Source organism: Triticum urartu, chromosome 7A (assembly GCF_056163025.1).
Source record: "Triticum urartu cultivar PI428250 chromosome 7A, HENAU_Tu73, whole genome shotgun sequence".
Classification (NCBI taxonomy): domain Eukaryota; kingdom Viridiplantae; phylum Streptophyta; class Magnoliopsida; order Poales; family Poaceae; genus Triticum; species Triticum urartu.
In genome coordinates this window covers 109,963,236-109,986,013 of record NC_141879.1, presented here as the reverse complement: position 1 = coordinate 109,986,013, position 22,778 = coordinate 109,963,236, and the positions used below count along the sequence as shown (strand labels likewise).

Genomic DNA, 22,778 nt, shown 5'->3' with positions numbered 1-22,778 from the left:
GAGGACAGGCGAGGAGGCAGCCGACGGGGGCAGGAGCTGATTTCTTTTTTCATTTTTGAAGGAGGGTATCTTTGTGAAATTACAGGGACTATTTTTTAAGGAGGGTACCTGACAAGTGGGGGCCACTAGGGTCAATACCGCTGTTGACTGCGCCACGTCAACAGTGGGTGGATAGAAACCAGCCTGGGGGGTTTTCGGTCCGATTTGGGTTTGCTGAGGGGGTTAAGGGAACAGAAATAAAGATCAGGGGGTAAAGTGAACCACCCACTTTATTCAGGGGAGTAAAATGGACTTTTTTCAAAAGAAAACTATGTTGACTTCACAGCGAAAAAGACAAAAAATATTTGCTATTATAGGTCACTATTCATGCTATTATGACCGGAAATTTGTGTTTTTGAAAAGAAGTCAAAGAGGAATTTTATGTTTTTGCCACTTTTCTCACTAATACAATGAAAGGTCAAGTTTTTATCAAAAATACTTTTAGAATTTTTTGACTTTTTATTGAATTACTGAATTTTTTTCGCATATAAGGTACATATGTACCCAGGAACCAAAAGTTCCCCTCCACGATCGACGAGCTATTCAAGCGGCACGACCAGCCGGAGTATGACGGCCTCGCCAGCGCTCGTACCCCTCCAGCGCGAGCTCCGCGCGCCGCCGCACCTTCTCCTCGGAGGCAAGAAGCTCCTGCGCCGCGGCCGCCGCCTTGGCGCTGTCCAGCTCCTTCTCCGCAGCGGCGAGCTTGGCCTTCGCCTTCACCAGCTCCGCCTGCACGGCCCGGTTCGCCGCGGCGAGTTCGGCGTTCGCCTTGGCCACCGCCGTCTCGGTGGCTCGCTTCGCGGCAGCCAGTTCGGCATTCGTCTTCACCTTCTCCGCCTCGGCCGCGGCTAGTTCGGCCTTCGTCCTCACCGCCTCGGCCTCTGCCGCGGTGAGCTCGCCCTTCATCTTCACCACATCCGCCAGAGACGCGGCGAGCTCGGCCTTCGTCTTCACCAGCTCGGACTTAGCCTTCTCCCGCTCCGCGTCCGCCGCTCTCTTTACCACGGCGAGCTCGTTCTTCGACTCCTCCAACTGCTTCCGCAGCGCCGCGGCCTCGCGCTCCCTGGCCACCAGCTTCTTCTCCAGCTCCAGCTCATAGTTCGCATGCTGAACACAACAATAAGATCGATTGGGCTGCGTCAATGTAACGATTTCCCATGGTATTCGCTGGCAATACCTGACGAATCGCTGCGTCGATGCCAGCCCGACTTCCCATGGCATCTGATGGCTCGTTCGCCGCGAACACGCGCTCCAGCTGCGGCTCGGTGGCGCCCTGCAGCAGCTCCCGTGCAACCTCCCAGTCTGTGGTGTGTCCATGGTGCCTGCTGGGGAAGTGCTGTGGCGGTGGCGAGTGCACTGAGGGCAGAACTGAAAGAGGCGGAACCTCCTCCACGCCGTTGGCTTCCTCCCAGGTCCTCTTCTTCGCCGACGCCGACGCGGCCGCCTTCCCCGCCGGCATAATCTTCATCATGTCGTGGACAGAGGGATCCATACCTTTCGAACAGGAAGTAGTACGAGTTGTAGAAGGCGGCGGCGGCGGGGATGCTGCGGTTATCATGGCGCCAGCAAGGTTGGTTTTGCAGGGATAGCGGCGCTGCCATGGGCACGTAGCAGGGAGCAGGTCCCTGAGATCAACAGCGGCGCCACCGTGAGCAGCCAGCAGCTTCACCGCCGATTCGTTTTCCTCAACGGTGAGCGCCGGGATTCCGAAGGAGCGCCTGGGCGGCTCGCCCCAGTCCACCGCGCAATGCCACGGCGCCGGCGACGAGAGGAAGAAGAAGTCGTGTTTCCAGCCCACGATGGATTTGGAATTCCGGTTGGGCATCCCCGTGAAGCGCAGGCCCGAGCTGCCCCCCCTGGACACGAAAAAGTACCACCCTTTCCTGTGCTTTCGGTCGTAGACGGAGAGGTGGAAGAAGCGCCGGAACACCGCGAGCGACGGAGGCACGTCGGCAGAGCGGCAGAGCTCCAGGAAGCCCTCCATGACGCGCCACCCGTTGGGCGTGAGCTGCGCCGGCGCGATGCCGAAGTGGGCGAGGACGTCGCGGAAGAAGCCGTCCAGCGGGACGCGCATGCCGGCCTCCAGTGCGCGCGCGTACACGCAGATGGCACCCGGTGGCGGCCGTGAGTTCGCGCGCAGGTCGTCGGCGGGGCGCGCGGTGTACTGATCCTTGGGCACGCCGTACTTGTCGCAGAGCGCGTCGACCTCGCCCTGGGTGCGCAGGAAGGAGGCGAAGCCCTCGGCGCCCGTGCCTCTCGTTGGCATGGCAGCGTCGGGGGCGAGGATTTCTTCTGTGGTGACCTCGCCATGTTCCGGGTCGACGGAAGGCATGGTGCGAGTTGGTGGTCGTGCTAGCTAGAAGAGAGATCTGTGCACACTACTATGTTATTCATAGCAGTAACTACTCCCGTGATCAGAGGCACGCAGGCCCTTTGACATGGAGAGGTGGCTAAAGAAGAGGAGGAAGTTACAACAGATACATGCAGTGCTGTTACAGTTACACATATACTATGCCCCAATCCTTAAGTGAACACATCAGAAAATTGCAATCCGCGGTTGGATGGTTAAGGGACAGTGGTATCCCAGCCCATCAGGTTTCAAATTCTGATGCTCGCATTTATTTTAGGATTTCCGGCGATGCGCATTCAGTGGGAGGAGACGTTCCCGTCGACGACGAGGTGCCTACGGTGACTTCGTAAATCACAAGATGATATGTCGGCTCAGTCTTTCGAAGGTGCTCATATGGGTAGGATGAGTGTATGCGCGTGCATATGAGCGCTTGTGTTTGTACTGATGTTCAAAAAAAAGCAAATTGCAATCCAGAGGGTACATGCAGAACTCTTGCCTCTCCCAAGGCGACACGACCCGCACAAAGTGGAGGTCGATTTCGACATGCTTCTTGCACTGGTGTTGAAACGGATTGGGGGAGAGGTAGGTGGCGCTGATATTATCACATTAGACAATCATGGCGCGCGCTGGAGGGCGATGGAGTTCCTGAAGTAGTTGGCGCACCGACGCAGTTTCTGCAACGCAATTCGCAACGACCTTGTATTCCGCTTCTGCGCTCGATCGTGATATAGTGGGTTGTCTTTTGAGGGCCAGGAGATGAGATTAGACCCAAGAAAAACACAAAAGCCGGATGTGGACTTCCTGGTGTCGGGGCATCCGGCCCAATCAGCGTCAGAATAGGCCACGAGATCAGAGGACGTGGACTTGTAAAGTTGAAGCCCAAAGTGCGAGGTGCCCTTACATAGTGTAGGATTCTTTTGACGAGCTGTAGATGGAAGGTACGAGGGTCATGCATAAATAGGCAAGCCTGCTGGGGGCCAGTTCTTTTCGGCGATTCTCCCAGAATCACCCCCCTCCCCAGCTTCTCCCAGAATTGTCACTCCATATTTTTTTACAATCCTATCTAGTTAAGGTCTAATTAGCTAGGATTGTAAAAAATATATGGAGTAGTGATTCTGGGAGAAGCTGGGGAGGGGGGTGATTCTGGTAGAATCGCCCAAAAGAACTGGCCCTGGACAACATATGATATGTCCGGTCGAGTGATGGTACGATATGTAGGGCCCAAGTAAGACTCCTATAAAGAGTAGGACCGGATACGGGATCGCCATCCATGGAGGAAAGTTTGGATTTAGTATCCACGGGGTGGGAATCGGGTTGCGGTGAACCATGTTGGCGCGGTCCAATATCTCGAGTGCGTACTGCTGTTGGGATACAAACAAGCCGGTGGGAGAGCGAATAACATTAACACCGAGAAAGTGATGTATATCACCAAGGTCAGACATGGCAAACTCGGAGCATAGAGATGTGATGATGGAACTTAGTGTGACTGAATTGTTAGCAGTAAGAATAATGTCATCTACATAGAGTAGGAGATATGCAATGGATGAGCCATGTCCATAAATAAAGAGGGATGTGTCACATTTGGAATAAATAAACCGTAAAGAAAGAATGAAGGATTTGAACCTCAAGAACCAAGTGCGAGGAGCTTGTTTCGAGGCAAACATGGTTGGGGTGAGAGGTGTCGATGAATCCAGTAGGCTGCGTGCAATAAACCGTCTCGCCAAGCTCACCATGTTAGAAGGCGTTCTTGATATCAAGTTGATGAATGGGCCAAGAATGAGAGGTGGCAAGACTGAGAACAACACGTACGGTGGCCGGTTTGACAACATGCAATAAAGATTTCAAGCCTTGTAAACATACATGCAAAAATAGTGTGTGCATGTCATACTATTGTTTTGTTTTTTAAGCATGTTTATAATCACCTACATGTACGAATGGTTTTGTGAAACTTCTGGCAAGAAGCTTTATGTTATAACATGTGACACATCCATGAGTTTTTCAAAAAAAAATTGAAACTTTGGGATGTATATATATGTTCTCAAAATAGGGTGCGGACGCAAGGAGGGGAACTTTTGGTTCCTGGGTACATATGTACCCTATATTCCAAAATAATTTAGTAATTCAACAAAAAGTCAAAAATTTCTAAAAATATTTTAGATAAAAACTTGACCTTCTATTGTACTAGTTGATAGAACATGCGGTTGCCCCATGTTTGGTTTTGGTAATTGATGACAATCTCTATGGACTAATGGTTGCCTTGAGTTATATTTGAAGGTTTTGTCCATAGACTTTTCTTGGAGTACATGTGTTGGTTTCAAGAAGAGTTTGTTTCGACCAAGGTGCTATTCAAGGAATTACCTAAAGATTGGCCTTGTGAGAGGTTGATCAAGACTAAGTTAAAGAGTGAATCAAGATGATCAACCCACAAAGCATAGAAGATGTACCGAGAGGGATCAAGTGATCCCATGGTATGGTAAGCATTGTCAATTACGATTTGTGTACTAACCCATGGTCTTCGTGAGGGTTCTTTGTGGGGTTAGGTTGCGGTGTGCAAGTTCAAGTGGAGCACCACGAAGAGATCAAATGCTTGAAGCTTGTTGTCCTTTGTGGTGACAATGGACTGGTGAAGATGTGCGGAAAAGTAGCTCGCCCATAGTAAAGTATGGGGGAGCAATCAACTAGTCTTCATCGACTCAACACAATCAAGAAAGGTTGCGGTGCAAGTTCAAGTGGAGCATCACGAAGAGATCAAATGCTTGAAGCTTGCCGTCCATTGTGGTGACAATGAACTTATGAAGATGTGCGGAAGAAAGGCTCACCCATAGTGGAGTATGGGGGATCAATCAACTAGTCTTCATCGAACCAACACAATCAAGAAAGGTGGTCCAACTTGAGGGAGTCAAGATCGTCATCATTTAGCTCAAGTGGACCATGTGCAAGGCAAAGGTTTGCCCTTGATAGGTTTTCTATTTTACCGGTCTCATGATGGTAGTTGGGAGACCGGGTTATAGGATCGATTGCCATACTATCAAGGGGGGCTCTCAATGAGTAGCTTGATCGTATCGTTCGTTGAGAGCTCAAACTATTGCATCCTTGCATCATCTTTCTTGGTTCTTGTTTGGTTCTCTTTGTGAGTCTTAGAGCTTACGGTCATCTTGTTGACAAGCTTGAGTTCATCGAAAACGGAGTTCGCTTGCATCTTCTATGATGTTTTCGATGTTGGAGGTTTTGTCGGTTCTTCTCGGTTGGAGGTTTCACTCCTCTTTTTGTTAGGCATACCTCTCCTGCCTCTTCTTACTATAACCAGTCGCTGTTTTGATGCTACTTGTCGTCTTGTTTCCAATAAGCTTGAGTTTGCTCAATTCGAAGGTCATATGCAGAAGTTATGGCAGTTCTGGTTTTTTTGAGTGTGGTTTTTGTCAGCGTCCCAGCGGTAGTACCGTGGTACCCAGCGGTAGTACCGTTGAGGAGACACAAGTGGCAGTACCGCTCCGCAGCGGTAGTACCGGCGGTGACTCCGTAGCAGTACTACCGTTGGCTTATCAGGTCCCTACCGCGTCGATTCGAGGGGTCTTTTCCTGTGTCGGATTGTGCGGTACCTCGCTGCGGCAGTAGTGCGGCAGTACCGCTCCTTAGCGGCAGTACCGCCCTTCCTCCGCGGTAGTACCGCCCGATTCCCTCTTTCCCTTTACCCTTCGTTCTGCGCGGCAGTACCGCCGAAGGGTGCGGTAGTACTGCCTAACCCAGCGGTAGTACCGCTGTCTCCTACGGTACTACCGCCCCAAGGTTCATGTTTTGTTGCTCCTTTTCCCTGTTTCTTCCGCCTGAGCGGTAGTACCGCTCATGGAGCGGTAGTATCGCTCGTGTGCGGGCTGAGCACATAACGGTTGGATTTTCCCCCTCCTATAAAAGGGGGTCTTTTTCCCCATTGAACCTTATCCTTTGAGCTCGTGTTCTTCCCCATTGTTGACCTTCTTCGAGCTTGCTAACTCTCAATCTCTCCATGGATTCTTGCTAATTTTTGAGGAAAAAGAGAGAGGAGATCTAGATCCACATTTCCACTAATCACTTTCTCCTCTATGTGAGGGGAACCCCTTGGATCTAGATCTTGGAGTTCTTAGTGTTCTCTTTCTTGTTCTTCCTCTCATTTTCCTCCCTAGCATTAGTTGCTTCGGTGGGATTTGAGAGAGAAGGACTTGGGCACTCCGTGTGCCCTTGCCATTGCATTTGGTGCATCGATTTGAGTTCTCCACGTGATACGTGGAAGTTACAAGTTGAGAAGCTTATTACTCTTGGGTGCTTGGTACCCTTGAGCTTGTTCCTCTTGGGTGCTTGGGCGCCCTAGATGGTTGTTGGTGTTCGAAGCTCAATCATTGTGGTGCAAAGCTCCGGGCAAGCGTCGGGGTCTCCAATTAGGTTATGGAGATCGCCCCGAGCAATTTGACGGGTAACGGTGACCGCCCCCAAGGGTTGCCAAAGTGTACAGGTTCGGTGACCGCCCCCAAGGGTTGCCATTTGTACGGGTTCGGTGACTGCCCTCAAGGGTCCCTTAGTGGAATCACGGCATCTTGCATTGTGCGAGAGCGTGAGGAGATTACGGTGGCCCTAGTGGCTTCTTGGGGAGCATTGTGCCTCCACACCGCTCCAAACGGAGATTAGCATACGCAAGGGTGTGAACTTCGGGATACATCGTCGTCTCCTCGTGCCTCGGTTATCTCTTACCCGAGCCCTTTACTTATGCACTTTACTTTGTGATAGCCATATTGTTTCTTGTCATATATCTTGCTATCACATAGTTGCTTATCTTTCTTAGCATAAGTTGTTGGTGCACATATGTGAGCCTAGTTGTTTTAGGTTTTGTGCTTGGCAAATTAACCGCTAAGTTTATTCCGCATTTGTTCAAGCCTAAACCGTAATTATTTTAAAACGCCTATTCACCCCCCTCCCCCTCTAGGCGACATCCACGATCTTTCACTAGTGAGAAAAGTGACAAAAACATAAAATTCCTCTTTGACTTCTTTTCAAAAAAGACAAATTTCGGGTCAAAATAGTATGAATAGTGACCTATAATAGCAAATAAATTTTGTCTTTTTCGCTGTGAAGTCAAAATAGTTTTCTTTTTTTGAAAATGTGTATACTAGTGCGCAAGTAAGTCAACTTTATTCTAAAAATAGTTTCTTAACTATTTTGACTTTTTGTTTAACTATTAAAAATAAAACCCCATATAGGGTACATATGTACCCAAAAACTTATTTTTAGGATGCTCTGGACTTTTTGGCTGTGTGCATCTAGCTATGCAGAGGCCGGGCTTTCTTTCAATATGATTGTATCACCTCGATATATCTATTCAACGAAAAGTCCTATATCAAAAAAAATGTACCCAGGAACCATTAGGTATTTCCCGCGGACGCAACCAGTTCCGACAAATCCATTGGGAAAATTAAGGTTAGTGCATGTAGTATTTCAGAGAGCAACTCAAGCAGTATCCCAAAATTTTGAAACATTGAACCCTTATATTAATACAGAGTAACGGTAGCTCAATCAATTAAAATGTTTTATTTCCCAGTCAAAATTTGTGGACGTATGTTCAAGGTATTTTCATCAATTTGGTTCTTCTTTTTGCAGGGATGATCAATTTGGTTCATGTTCTAGAAAAAATAAATCCAATTCTACACTCGTATGAATCTCCTGTTTACATCAGATGATTATTAGTGGTGATTTAGAAACAGAAACGGTTATTTCCCAGTCACCTACGAAAGAGTAATTTCTGACATAACCTCAAATTTCATCTTCCAGACCCCACTCTCCGATATATGATAAATATTTTATCAGCAGCATCGCTAATATCATAGTTCAACAAAAGTAAGCCCTCATTTGGCATTAAAACTTGCGTCCAAAATATTTATCGGCATTTTAAATGGTAATGGTTGCAAGCAATGGTACGATCTATCGAAAAAATGTCAATAAATTATACCATGAATTGACTTGCTAGAGTGGTTAGCATAAATAACCATTGGCAGCTCAAAAATAATAAAAATAAATAATCACTGTCCAGCATACATTCGTCACACAGGCAAGGCCAAGAGCTCACCCGCAAAAAAAAGAGGCAATGGCAGGAGCTACGCCATCGTGCGCTGCCTCATCGATTCCTTCTTTTTTATCTCCCGATCCCTAGCTTTCTCCTGCCTCCCCACGCATGAGTTGAGTTGGTGAGACCGAAAAGAAAGCATGGTGCAATCTTGCAGAGAAGTTGGTCTTCTTCTTGTTTGAATGAACAGAACTGCCTTTGGTTCATTGGTTGCAGCCTTGCAGAGAAGCAAAGATAAATCTGACAAAAGCTTTTTGTTTTTTTACCCAACCAACACGATAACCACCATTGCAGAACATTCTTTAAAACGGCCGTCAAGTCACACTTGTACTAGCCAGCTACTCGTTGCTCATGGTCTCTGAAAGAAAACAGAGTCCATTAGTAGTTGTCTAATATTATTGAATTGTATTTGAGTTAAATTTAAATGATTACATATCAATATGTATACTTTGGGTTAACACACTCTTCTTATATGCTTTCCAATGAAACTCGGAGTCAAGAGGCATTATGTTCCAACGAATATGTTGTCCATAACCAATATTATACCTTCCGATTAAGTCTGCTCCATCACTTTCTTCCATCCAATTCAACCTTCTTTGAAGATCAACCACAACCTCCTCAAGGCTAGGACTTGTGGGAAATACCATCACCACCGGCTTTTTTTTTTGGGTCACCATACTCCGCGTCTTCCTTCTCAAAGGAAACAAAGTCCACATGATGCACATTCACGGTCCTCGCCATCTACAATCATAAACACCAAAATGCATCAACAAAAATAGCAAAATTGGATGACCTAGGGTTTCCCCAAATCGCCACAATGCGGAATTTCAACCAATGAATACAGGAAGAATGATGGAGAATACCTTGAGGGGTCGAAGGGGAGGATAAATCACTGATTTGGAGCTCCGGTCCACGAAATTTTATGGGCATTAGGGAGGGTCATGAGTGGGGCGGCTGGGGTGGAGAAGGGGAAAAGAGAGGGTTTGTGATGGGGAACAGAGGAGCCTGGCGCCCTGGGCAGGGGCGTCATGCTGCTGACCATGGCGCCCTGGCCTGGGGCGCTATGGGGCCATGCCCTGCCAACATGGCAAGTCATCGGCGACTCGTATAACGCCTTTGATCAGGGGATCATGTTGTTTACCATGGCGCTCCAGATGCGGGCGTCAGCCATTTCGTGAAATATTATTAAAACAAGGTCATTTTGTGCTGAATTTTGACCAAAGGGCCAGTTTTGTCATTTTTCACCGCATACAAAAGCGCCTACATTTGTCCTAGCGTGGGCAGTGTCAGGTAGACAGAGCGAGCAGCCGAAGCAAAAGATTGGTTGGTTTGCTGTTTTTTTTTTTTGAGCATTGGTTGGTTTGCTGTTGATCCAGTGATACGCTGCTCCTGCTAGTACTGTACTAGGCATGAAACTGGCGAGAGAGCGAAAACAAAAGAGAAGAAAGCAGCCGTGGGCCAACCAAACGACACAAGATTTTCGGAGTGGGAAAAACGACAATGGACTTTTCTCTGGCTCTGAAACAGGAGCGACTGGGCGTGCAGGGGGCATACAAAAGCCATAGGCATCTCTCTGCATTAAGAGAAAATGAAAATAAATATTTTTTTAGGGAGGGGGGGGGGGGGGGGGGATGAAAATGAAACAGAGTAAATATCAGATGATCATATTTTTTGTGTTATACATTCGCACACTCAGCAATTATTTCACTTTTTATCAATGCTCCCGACTTCTCGGGCAGATTACTTTAGATCACCCAAACTACTGAAATGAAGGAGGCGCCGATTTAGTTGCAAACGTTGCCGCGGGTTGCCATCTGAACTCTTGCGGCACCGGTCAAGTTCGGTCAATGACTCAAGTACCAAATTCGATAGCAAAAAAATGGTCATTGGTTAAAAAGCTTTTTCAGGAATAGCGAAAAAAATTGGCACCGATTGGCATTTCTGCTATCTTTTGTGCCATTTGAAGATGTAGAAATGATGTTGTGTTTGAAAAGAAAACGATTAGTGATCCAATTGCGCTGATAAAAAATAAGCATGTCACTAGATAACAAGTTGGGCTATTTTGCAGATAAAGGAGGAAAACAAAATGATGCTGGCAGCAAGACATATCAAAAAAGTGGCAAATGAGATGTACGGAGCTTCGCTGGTGTGACGTCCGGGATTGCTTTGCATTTGTGGCTAAAAGATTGCTCCTTCACAGTCTCCCTTGTCAATCAAGCTCGAACAAGTGTGGTGGAAAACTTGATTCCTTGATGTCTTACCCCAATTCTCTATGTTTACTTTATTTGCTAAAAACGTGTCCTCATCTATAGCATAATCTTCACTTTATCACCACTAAAGGATTTTAAACATATAGTTTGAAAGTTATTTTTTTTGACTCTTACTGATATTTTAAGCCATTAGTAGTTGCAAAAAAATATAATTATAAATATCATCTAGTGATGATTGATTTTGATATGGCTGATCTACATACTTGAATGATTTACCATAATATTTACCTTGCCGTCTAAGGCCTCGTTTGATATGCAGTATTGGTGAAGTGTAGGGACATGAAAACTAGAGGAATAGGATGCCATGTCCAGTGAAATCCCACGGATTGCAAAACAGAGGAATTCTCACACAACTGCTATTTGCTTGTTATACAGGAAAACCACTGGAACTCATGAGCGAGGCACCGGCGCGCGCACACACGCGTTTTCTTCCCGCCAGGAATTTTCCATGAAGTTTGACCTCGTTTTGTTTTTCCTGTGAAACTGAACTATGGAACACAATATTGTTCGAACAACATCGCAGGAAAGTTTCCAGAAGATCCAAATCCTACAAAAAATCGTCTGCAAATCCTACAAATCAGACGAGCCCTAAGGTGTCAGTATCAGCAAATTCGAAGCAGCAGTCCACAAATCAACTGAGTGCTCCTATTTGACGCCCTTTGGCGTCCAATAGTTGAGCTTTCGCACAAGTCATCCTAATTGGGCTGGTCCAACAGTGAGATAACACTGTACGTAGCAGCGTCCTGTAGCGAATTTTTTCAGCCTCTTTAGTTGGTTTCACATATTAAAATGCGGAATTTTCGGAGCAAGAACATTTTTGAAAAATTTCAGCCAATTTTGAGTTCTTCAAACTATTTTTAAACATTTCGAACAATCTTGCCAACATTTCTTTAGTTTACATGAAGATTTTTCTAATATATGGTGAACATTTTTGTAAGTATATTATGAACATTTTATAAATACATATTGAAAATAAATGATAAATAATTTTATAATACATATTGAGTATTGTTTGAAATTCCAGACAATTTTGAACAAATATTTAAATAACTGAAAAGTGCGAACATTTTTATTGAAATTGTGGAACATATTTTTAAATGTAAGAGTTTTGAATTTCTGAACAAAATTTAACATTTAACTAATTTCTAACTTTTTTGAAAACATGAACATTTTCTTGGAAAAGAACAGAATAAATAATTTGGTTTTGAATTGTTCGAAACAAAAAAAATACCGAACAAAAAACCACTTAGAAAAGAACACAAAACATGTTCGAGTGAAGAACAAACAAAACTAGAAGAAGAAAAATGAGCCGTACAAAAGTACCCCCTCCCCGCGGAGAAAAATACCCAGAAATGGGCCGGTCCACCTCGCTCCACCGCAAATAAGATTCGCCAAATCAACTAGTATAACACTCTATTCTCAAGGATCTAGGCCCAATCTAGAGAGTTTACCAGATGTGATTTTATCTTTGAAGTCCGACAGATGAATGTTGATGCTCATAATTTAGTTAAATTTTGTACTTCCATAGGGGCAAGGCGCCACTTGTGGCTGGGTGTACCCCATGATCCCTATGTTATTTCTGTATAAGCCGAAACACCAGTCAATAAAGTTTGGTTTACCTCTCAGAAAAATACTCTATCCTGAAAAAAAAAACTAGTCAAATACTCTTTGTGTAAAAAAAACTGGATATCATCTGAGTGTAGTCCTCTCTATAAACAAGTGAAATGTTATCTTGTGTAAGGTTTTATTTTGTACTTGGGCTCAATTAGGCTGACTCGTCCCTTTGAACTAAAATGATCAAACAAAATAAAGAAAAACAAAAATTAAAGTGAAGTTAAAAACTTTAACTATGCTTGAAAATTTAGAAAAGTTTGACAATATTTTTCATGAATGAACACAAAATAAAAATAGTAGACCATGCCTTAAATAGAATTACAGCGAGGATAAAAAGGTTCCATATAAGTGATACTTTGGAAGATTCTCTGGTCTCTGATGCAGACACTGGGAACAGTAGCACGAGCTTGCTATGTTCAACCGGTTTGGTGACAATCTAGCAGTAGTATTTGTGCTACACAAGTGTGGGCATGGTAAATCCCTGTTGTGTAGCCGGTGGCTGGCGAGCTGTTCTTTTCTTTGCACTCCCTCGGTCTTTATATAATCCACGTGTTAGTTTTGGTCAAAGTCTAGCTTTATAAACTTTGATAAAAATTATAAGCAAATTGACATATACATTAACAAATCAATACCATTAGATTATTTTACTTTGGCATCATACATATTTTTTATGGTAATTATTTATATTGTTTTCTATAACTTGGTTAAAGTTTACGAAATTTGTCTTCAGTCAAACCTGATATATATAGTAAATAAAAACGAAGAAAATATGACACAAACTTCGCAATAAATTCGGCACAAGAGTGTGCCGTCGGCCTGCCGCCTATTCTACTCCAGCATGTCGTGCACGAGGTCAACCTATATGGGTGCACGAGGTCAACCTATATGGGTTACGGCCGGTGCTAGGAAACTAGGTGTATTATAGCATACGGGTAGTTGCCATGCCGTTTTGTTGGGTCATTTGTAAAATTTCAAACTCTTCATCTAAGTCTGTGTGCATCAATCAACAAGAGGCTGGTGATTATCTTCCTTTTGTAAAGAAAAAAAAAGTACCCCCTCCTTTCCGATTTATAGGACTTAATTCAAAAATCTCTCCAACGAGGTAGATGATGAGTGGTCGAATACTTTTTGTAGTTTGCAAAATCACCTAATTAATGCGTTTGTTTTCCTCAAAAAATTATGTTTATGAATTCATTAATTGCAATGCATGCATGCATAAAGTACATGCATCGATCAATTTTCTCTTAATTCTTGCATGCAATAATTTAATGCACATTGGAATCTGAACATGTGATGTGAAACAATCAAATTGAGTCTTATAAAATGGAAAAACTAAAATTTTGAGATAAGTCTTATAAACCGGAAAGGAAGGAGTGTATGTGGTAGGAGTAGTGATAAGCAAGAAACAGTTAGACGTAGTGAAACTTTGGACTGAAAATCGACAGAGATTGAAAAATATCAGAGTTCTCTAGTATTCAGTTGAGTTCATCCACCGGCTCTACTCATCCTGGCTACAGAACCCACTGCTTCTTGTCATACTTGGTGGATGCACATGCTCTCCTGTGCCGGCCATTGGCGTGGATCATCTGCTGGGTGGGTGCAGTCGAGGTAGTCGGAGCACCGGAGGCCGTGACATGCGCCGACGAGTCATCTGGCCATCATCAGGTGAACGTGAGCACGAAATGCGTCGGCAACGTTAGAGAAAAAAATAAATCAATCAACGAGCTAATCAGGCGGCCGGAGCGCGCCCCATGTCCTCGGCGCCGCTCTCCTACTACCTCGCCAGCGCTCGTACCCCTCCAGCGCGTGCTCCGCCCGCCGCCGCGCGCGCTCCTCGGGCCCCAGGACATGCTGCTCGGCGGCGAGCTCCGCGTTTGCCTTCCCCCGTTCTGCGTCGGCTTCTGCCGCGCGCTGCACTGCGGCGAGCTCCGCCTTCGCCGCCTCCAGCTGCTCCCGCAGCGCCGCGACCTCCGCGTCCCGCGCCGCCAGCTTCTTCTCCAGCTCCAGCGCGTAGCCCAGGGAGTACGACGCGTAGTTCGCCGCCTGCAAACAGTCAGTGCGGTCGATTGGACTCCGGGCAGCCCGATGAATAATTCGCCGTTGCATTTGCCGGCAAGACATACCCGCAGAATCGCAGCGTAGCTTGACCTCACGACGTCGGAGGGCTCCTTCGCCGCGAACGCGCGCTCCTGCAGCGGCGCCACGGCGCCCTGCAGCAGCTCCCGTGCAGCCCCCCAGCCCGTGGCGTCTCCGTCGTGCCTGCTGGGGAAGCCCGGCGGCGACGAACACATGCCGGACAACGGCGTGTTCAGCAAAGAATGAGCTGAACTGTCCTCGCCGTTGGCTTCTTCCAGGCCCCTCTTCTTCCCGCACAAAGGAGGCGGCGCTGGCGCGTTGCTGCCCGGCTCGGCTTTCGCCTTCCTCGCCGACGCCGACGCTTGCGCGGCCGCCTTCTCCGCGAGCATAGTCCTCATCATGTCGTAGACGGAGGGATCCATACCTAGATAGCACTCAACAGCAAGATGAGCGCTCGAAATAAACAGGGGAATCAGAGGGAATTCGATGTTCAGTTACCTTTGGAACTGAAATTGACACTAGTAGTAGTAGAAGAAGGCGGCGTCGGAGATGCGGCGGGGATCATGGCGATGGCCGCACGGTTGCCATCGCACAGACATGTCTTGATATCAACGGAGGCGCCGCCGTAAGCGCGCAATAGCTTCGCCGCGGATTTATTTTCCTCGCTGGTGAGGGCCGGATTTACGAAGGAGCTCATGGACGGCTCGCCCCACTCCACGGGGCAAGGCCACGGCTCCGGCGAGGAGAGGAAGAAAAACAATTTCTTCCAGTCCATGGGTGTCCCTGGCATCCCCGTGAAGCGCAAGCCGGCGCCGGAGCTGTCCCTGGCTCGGAAACAGTACCAGCCTTTGTGCTTCTTGTTGACGATGGAGAGCAGGAAGAAGCGCCGGAACACGGCCAGCGACGGCGGCACGCCGGCGGAGTTGCAGAGCGCGAGGAATCCCGCCATGGCTCGCCACGCGTTGGGCATGAGCTGGGCCGGCGCGATGCCGAAGTGGACGAGCACCTCGCAGAAGAAGCTGGGCAGCGGGACGCGCATCCCGGCCTCCAGGGCGTGCGCGTAGACGCAGATGGACCCCGGCGGCGGCCGCGTGCAGGCGCGGCGGTCGTCGCCGGCGGGGCGCGCGGCGTACACGCTCGGGATGCCGTGCTTCTTGCGGAGGTTGTCGACGTCTGCCTGCGTGCGCAGGGAGGACACGAGGCGCTCGTCGCCGGTGGGCCTCGACGGCAGCACAGCTTCGGCGTCGTCGATCTCGGCGGCGGTGGCGACGCCGTTGTCCGGGTCGACGGAGGAGGAAGGCATCGCGCGCGTCACCTGCACTCAGTCCTGTCGTCGTGTGGCAGGGGCGGTGCGCAGCGGAAAGATGGAAATGTGCGTACAAAGTGCAATGACTCTTTTGGACTTTGGTGGTTGGTCTTTATTTTTCCCGGGATGTTTCTAGGTGTTTTATGAGGCGTTTCTATATAAAATTTCCAATTACCTAGGAATAATATTTGGGTCAGTCGATTTTTCACATGAAGAAAGCAGCAGCCGGAGGAAGGAGCGGCCATCGGCTCGCCGGAGAAGCCCCCTGGGTCCTGGTAGGCTCACCGGGTGTCTATCTTAGGGCGGCAGACTCACCCAGTTTCTGCCTTAGGGTGCCAGGCTTGCCCGGCGTCTATCTTAGATGTCAGGCTCGCCCGGTGTCTATATTAGGGGGAGAGGGGAGGGGTCAGGTTTGCCGAAAAAATCTACTCACTGTCGAGGTTAGAGGGATGGTCGGGGCGGCGGCTGAGGGGAAGACGGGCGACGGAGACCGGTGGTATGTGGGGCGGTTTCGAGGAAGAAGGTTGGGCGGGAGAATAAAGAAAGCGATCTAGCCATTCATTTGGTATCTAACGGCTTAAAACCAAGTGATTGACCCAAAAATTATTTTCAGTCGAGTGAGGACTAGCCAGTCCCTAAAGCTTATAGTTCCTCACAAGTAACAACAGAGATTATAAGGTAGGGAATGAGAAACGGAAAAATTCAAGAAAAAAAGGAAGAGAATGAGAAACTAAAATTTACGACTCATTGCGGAAGCAATCATCTGAAATGTGGAAAGAAATGGTGTGAGTGTTTAGTGTTAACAAAAAGGATCATGTGAAAATACTATATATGTGAATCATGAACCTATGACAAATTTGTGTGTAGGTGCCATAGTACTTAGGTTTTATTTTCTCATCTTTTTGTCTATCGCTTTGAGTCGGTGTGTGTGTGTGTGTCAACAATAATTATAATTTCGAGATGTATGGTTACAAAATGGATTGCGTATAGAAAACAAATGTATTAGTTGAAAACCCGCTTGTTCTCTTCGGGACAATAGATGAATTGACAGCCTGACATATCACATTGCTGGATTCCAATGTGTGCTCCGATGAGCTTAACTAGGGGTCGTTCCTTGCACAAATGCCCTGTAGGGATTATGTCTCACATATGTATAGGTGAGCACTCAGATAGTGTCAAAGCTCTATTAGACCTTGTACAATGGAAGGTGTTTAGAGAGATGCTTAGAAAAATAAAACGATTTTTTCGGAAGCACCGATGCCTATTTCTACAAGAGATGCGCTTAGTTAAACGTCTATCCTGTATAAATAAGCACCGGTGCTGAAGAAAGTCTGATTTATTTTTTTAAGCACCTCCCCTAAGCATCTCCCATTGTACAAGGCTTTAATGGTTAGGATTGCTTTGGTGGATCAGAAGGCACTCACGGTGGTGCGCCCACAATGACGAGTCATTGGGTCAAGGGTGTGATGGATGGTGGGGGGTTGATGAGGCTCACGGTGCTTGAAGATGTGCTTTGTCTGTGAACGTCTATTCTGTTGGATTGGTTTGTCATAGTATTCATTTTGTTTAGTGGTGCTTTAAGCTTAGTTATCTGGTTTTACATGCATTTTTCATATGATTTTCCTTAATTAGCTAAGTCCGTGTAGTTTTCATGTTAGTTTCTCTTATAAATGGGCCGACATTTCCCCTCCCAAAAGTCTCCAACTGTTTCTTTGTTAAATTTTTTTTTTTGAGTAACTCTCTTTGCTAATAAATAATCCATCGTTGTGATTTCATAAAGAAAGGAAGTACTCGAACCGATCACACACAAAATATCCAAGGAGCAGCAGTACATGTAGCTAGTTCTCGAGTTTTTTTGTCACTGGACAAGAAAAAGACTAAGGCGGGGCATGTGCATCTTTTTTCTCAAAAAGGGACTAGATTCCACTATCAAAGGATAACAGAACGAAGAAATGAAAGCTGAACAAAAAATCCACATAACACTGCCGCAAGGAGCTAACAGGAAAATCAAAACAGAGGCATGTGATTGTGCATGAGAACTTCTGGATTGTCCCATTTCTTACGAATCCTCCTTCTACAATCGGTTTAAAAGGATTTCATATGTGCATTTATGTGTACTCCATCTAAAACATCAATCGACATCATAATTCACAGGTGATGTAACTAGGGAATGTCTAGGACAAATGTAAGTGAATTTTTTTGAAGTTTAAGTAACTCTTTACCACAAAGCTAAAGTGCAATTGCAAAATAAACATAGAATCGCAACAAATATGCCAAAAAAACAAAAACAAGTAAAAATAATGAAAATGCGACTACACATTTTTTTTGTGGGAAAAATTCCGATCTATTCATCTTCATGGTAGTACAACCAACAGCAAAAATAATAAAAAAATACATCTAGATTCGTAGACCACCTGGAGGTGAGTACAAGCACAGAAGCGAGCCGAAGGCGCGCCGCCATCGTCACCCCTCCCTCGCGGAGCCGGCCAAAACTTGTTGTAGAAGACAATCAGGAAGTCGCCGTGCGAAGGCCTCATAGAACCAATACACAAGAACAACAATGGCCATAGATCGAAAGAATCCAACATGAAGACATATGAACGTCAACAAACGACGACCAGGTCCAAACAAATCCACCAAAGACAAATGCGCTACACACCTTCACACGCCCACAGACGATGCTAGACATACCACCGGCGCGGGGCTAGGCGCGGAAAACCCTTGTTCCATCTTCAAGGAGCTAGCAACGTCTCGTCTTCCTGAGCATAACACAAACCCTAACAAAACTCGAAGAAATATCTAAAAGCAGAGACCTCCCATCGACAAAGGCTGGGATCCACAGCGCCATCATGGCCCTAAGGCCATCGGAGATGAGCCGAACCGTCGGCGACGCTGAACCCTAGGCTTTTTTTTAGAGGAGGATGGTGCATCTACACTACACAATTGAAGAAGCGCAACTGCACAAAAAAAACCATAATAGCAAAAATAGAAAAGAAATAAACACAAAAACAAAATGCGGTTACTATAATTTCACGAAAGTGAGCGTTCTTTTTAAATGGGTCAAACTTCACAAATTGACTTTGATTTTTCAAAAAAAAAAGATAACAAATGTACTTCACAAAGTGACGGGAAGCAAGCACAAAGTGAGTAGGCCACCTTTATAAATACCTAGAAGTTGAAAAACATTCCAGATGCGTATGATTTAGCAAATAAAGATTAAAATCGAAGCCTATGGTTTAGCACACTTGAATTCAATCCCAGATGGGGCCTCCATGATAGAGGGCAGGGGCCAGAGGTCACCGGGAACTTCTCTTTCATCTTTCCATTTTTGGCCAGGACGGATGGGACGAGTGTCTGGAGATAATGCTGGAGCTGCTTCGTTGAAATAGATAAAAGCTGGAGGTGCTTCGTTCCAGAAAAGAAAAGCTGGAGCTGCTCCAAGAGTCAAGTAATGCAATAATGGCCTGCGCCATGAAACGTGTCGAGGAGGCATGACACCGGTGAGAAGTGAGAGCCGAAAATGGAGTGATGATCACTATCCCTAGTGTGGTGCAGTGCAAAGGCAGGTCAGCAACTGTGATCTCACGATCCGACGCCCGTGGGTGCACGCCTGACCTATGGGAAGACTGGGCATAGGCTCATGTCATGGCACATGGTATGCGGCAGTGGCCAGGGGCAGCTCGCCTGAGCCGGGGTTGCGGTGCGTCCTGCGTGCGCTTGGGGCGTTGGGCGAAGCTGCTGCACGCAGGGAAGGACCTGAGGCGAGCGCTGCGTCCAGCGTGTGCTTGTGGCGTCGAGCCGAAATAAAGTTTGAAAAATAAAAAATTATTCACGATTTTGAAAAACGTATTCGAGTAATTGATCAAAGTTTAAGGTTCACAAAATTTTAAAAAAAGCCATGCAATAAGAAAAATATTCATTGATTCAAATCAAAAAATGTTCATCAAAATCAAAAAGTGTTTGTGAATTTCAAAAAATATTCCATAATTTCCAAAATTGTTCATCGATTCACAAAAGGTTCACGGGATTCAAAGAAAATGTTCACAAATTTGTAAAAAAAACGTTCAGAAATTAGAAAATTGTACGTTATTTCAGAAAAACAAATTCCAAAAACAATGTTCGTCAATTCATAAAATGTTCGCCCATTCCAAAAAATATTCACGCATTCCAAATAATGTTCACAATTCAAAAAAAATCCATGAATTTAGAAAATGTTTGCATATTAAAAAATGTTCATAATTCGAAAGATATTCATGAATTTTTTTTACAATATCGTAAATATCAGAAAGTGTTCATGCTTTTTAAAAAACACAAATTTGAAAGATGACCACAAAATGGACAAATGAAAGAAATAAAAGGAAAAAAGAAAAGAAACGACTAACATAAAAAAAGATAAAGAAAGACGAAAATGGAAAAGGAAATATTGAAAATGAAAAATAAAAGCATAAAAAACCTGCGACAAAATATTATGTAACCTACCCAAAACTGGGGGAAAAGCGAATGGGTTGGGCCAAAAATGTGCATGCGGGGAGCTGGGTGGTGCGTTCGTGGTCACAAACTATCGATCCACGAGCTAAATAGTACTAGTAAATAGCACGTGCCATGCACGTGTAGAGATAGTTATTAACACACATACATGTGGGTAATTTTAAGTAGTATCATATTTCACAAAAGAAATTAAGTAGTATCATGATTTGAACTAATTAATTATTAATTATAAAACTTTGCACGATTTAATAAATATATCCATGTAATACCGAATTTACACAATATAGAATACCATAAGAAAAAGGATACCAGGTTCGTCCTCAAATTTGTCTTAATAAAGTTTAAGTTTAACTTCAGTTCAAAACTGCGATACTTACTATGGATTCAGAGGAAATATTAGATTGAGCAACAGAGAGAGTACTGTTTGCAAGTTATTTACCGTTAGAAATAAAATAATAATTTAAACATTAATTCTGTCTGTTTTGCAGATCAGAGTTTTTTCACAGAATTGTTGATAAAAACTAAGGCTGTGTTCGGAACAAAGGGAAGCAAAACACAGGGTTGGAGTGAAACAAAGGAAATGTAATGGAATAGCAATGCATAACATTGGAAAGGAAAAACCTGTATAGACATGCAGACCAGGCGTTCGGAACGAAGGAAAGGAAACCGAGGGAAATCAACTCACATGGCCCCCTGTAGCGATTTTTAAACAGATCAACTCCTCACATCCATCCTTCTGGATGTGGGTCCTGACATGTACGTATCGACACTGACATGGGCCCTTCCATAAAAAAAACCGCACATGGGCCCCAAGGTGCATGGTTCAGCAGCTTTTCCTTGCATTGCGTCGGCCACTGTGAGAAAAAGAGCTAGGACTGGATGTTCATTTTTCCCGTGAAAACACGGGCACGTAAACCTTTCCACAGGATCGGTAGATGCACATTGCTTTGTACCGAACGACCTAAAAGCTAAAAGCTAGCGATTCCTTCGGAAGGAGTTCCCTTCGGTTTTCCTCCATTTTTCCTGCATCCGGAACATGGTCCAAGAAAACAAGGGTAATAAATATTTTTTAAATAAATTTATAAGAGAAAGTAAAAGCTATTTAAATGTACATATATTACATTTTCACTGTTTGCCACTTTTTAATTCTGTTTTAGCTTGTGCGCCTTTACCCAGGCTACACCATCACATGCTTTCTCTCTCTCGTCATGATGCGTACTTGCTAGTTGCTACTCCTAGTACTCCTCGTGCTACTCTACTCTACTCCTGCATGCATCACCGGAGTCTGCTGGAAAATTCTGGATAGTGGCTTGGCTACAAAGAACGCAAGAAGAGTCACATGCACATCCTAGAAAGTACGACTACATCTGAGAGTGGCAGACTGGCAGCACGGAGAAATGGCCCAGTGAATCCCTGCAATGTAGGCCATTAGATTGACATATCCAACGATTCATATGCAGCCATGTATACCGGTAACACAAGCCATTTAATTTGAGCCGTCCGATTAGGAAGATCGAACGGTCCATATGACTTGCTACTAGTATATTATATAGGAGTATAGATATTGGCTGCTAGTCACATACAGTGATGCAAGGCTTAAAAAATGAAAAGATTATAATTATATGATCAGTATGCACTATTGGCCTATCCTGGCCCAATGGGCTAGCTCAGCTACTAGTCGCGTGGAAGGTAATACCGCATGAAACATGCGGTACACTCTTGAGCATGACAAATCACAATGAATCACAAAATATATTTGTGTTTGCTTCTGCTAAGACTAACATGGTTTCAATTTGAAAGGCACTCAACAACATGTCATGATGTATTTTTGTAACATCCAATTTTTTTAATTTGGAATGTTATACATAGATCATTCTTGCATATCATATTTTATTGCATTTCGTCTCGCGATCCTCGAAATCCTAAGCAACTCAAGGACCCTTGGAGAGAGTTGGGGATTTCCCCGGTTTTAAAATTTGATTTTTATCAAATATTGAAATGAGGATTTTTGGTTTTAATTATTTTTCTCTCCGAAAATATTTCATATTAAAGTATATGAGAGGAGATAATATGACTTCTCCAAAATAATTGAAATATTGGAGGAAAAATACTAAAATCAAATATTTGTTTTTATTTGGATTTTATTGCAATTTTGTTCGCATTAGAAAAATTGCACATTTTCAAAATTGCATTTTAGGGCCAAGAAAATGTTCATCTCGTTCTAAATATTTTATTTAGACGGTGAAAATTTGTTTTGACATTTTTAGATTTTAATTTTATTTTTCTAGGATTTTTTTTCTGTTCGGCGAAATTGTTAAAAAAAAAAGTCTTCGGGAGTCGACTGGGCCGAAACCCAACCGGGCCGGCACATCTTCCCCGCCGCCTCGTCCCGCGCCAGTACAGCGCCGCCGCCGCCGCCGACTCGGACGGAGTTCGAGCCGGACTCCGCCTCCCCGCTGCCTTGCCCCCTCCCCAAGCCACATCCCCTCCCCTCTTTAAATACCCAAGCCCCCCGCCACCACCACCCACCCCCGCCGCTCGCAGCCC

The 22,778-nt window shown here is 45.3% G+C and overlaps 2 protein-coding genes across 3 annotated transcripts; both read right to left on the bottom strand.

Moving 5' to 3' along the window:
* Positions 1 to 464: 464 nt before the first annotated feature.
* LOC125524365 (uncharacterized) lies at positions 465 to 2,377 on the bottom strand. Its single transcript, XM_087535016.1, has 2 exons — positions 1,217 to 2,377; positions 465 to 1,146 (listed from the first exon to the last, which is right to left on the bottom strand). The coding sequence occupies exons 1-2, from the start codon at positions 2,369 to 2,371 to the stop codon at positions 583 to 585; spliced, it is 1,719 nt and encodes a 572-aa protein (XP_087391142.1). The 5' UTR covers positions 2,372 to 2,377; the 3' UTR covers positions 465 to 582.
* An 11,309-nt stretch (positions 2,378 to 13,686) lies between these two features.
* On the bottom strand, positions 13,687 to 15,836 carry LOC125520524 (uncharacterized). 2 transcript variants are annotated; one of them, XM_048685478.2, is made up of 4 exons: positions 14,936 to 15,835; positions 14,485 to 14,861; positions 14,140 to 14,404; positions 13,687 to 14,012 (listed from the first exon to the last, which is right to left on the bottom strand). In XM_048685478.2, the coding sequence occupies exons 1-4, from the start codon at positions 15,738 to 15,740 to the stop codon at positions 13,873 to 13,875; spliced, it is 1,587 nt and encodes a 528-aa protein (XP_048541435.2). In that variant the 5' UTR covers positions 15,741 to 15,835; the 3' UTR covers positions 13,687 to 13,872. The 2 variants fall into 2 exon arrangements, with proteins under 2 accessions (XP_048541435.2, XP_087392203.1); XM_087536077.1 differs by having other exon boundaries at positions 13,778 to 14,012; positions 14,157 to 14,404; positions 14,936 to 15,836.
* Between the last annotated feature and the right edge of the window lie 6,942 nt (positions 15,837 to 22,778).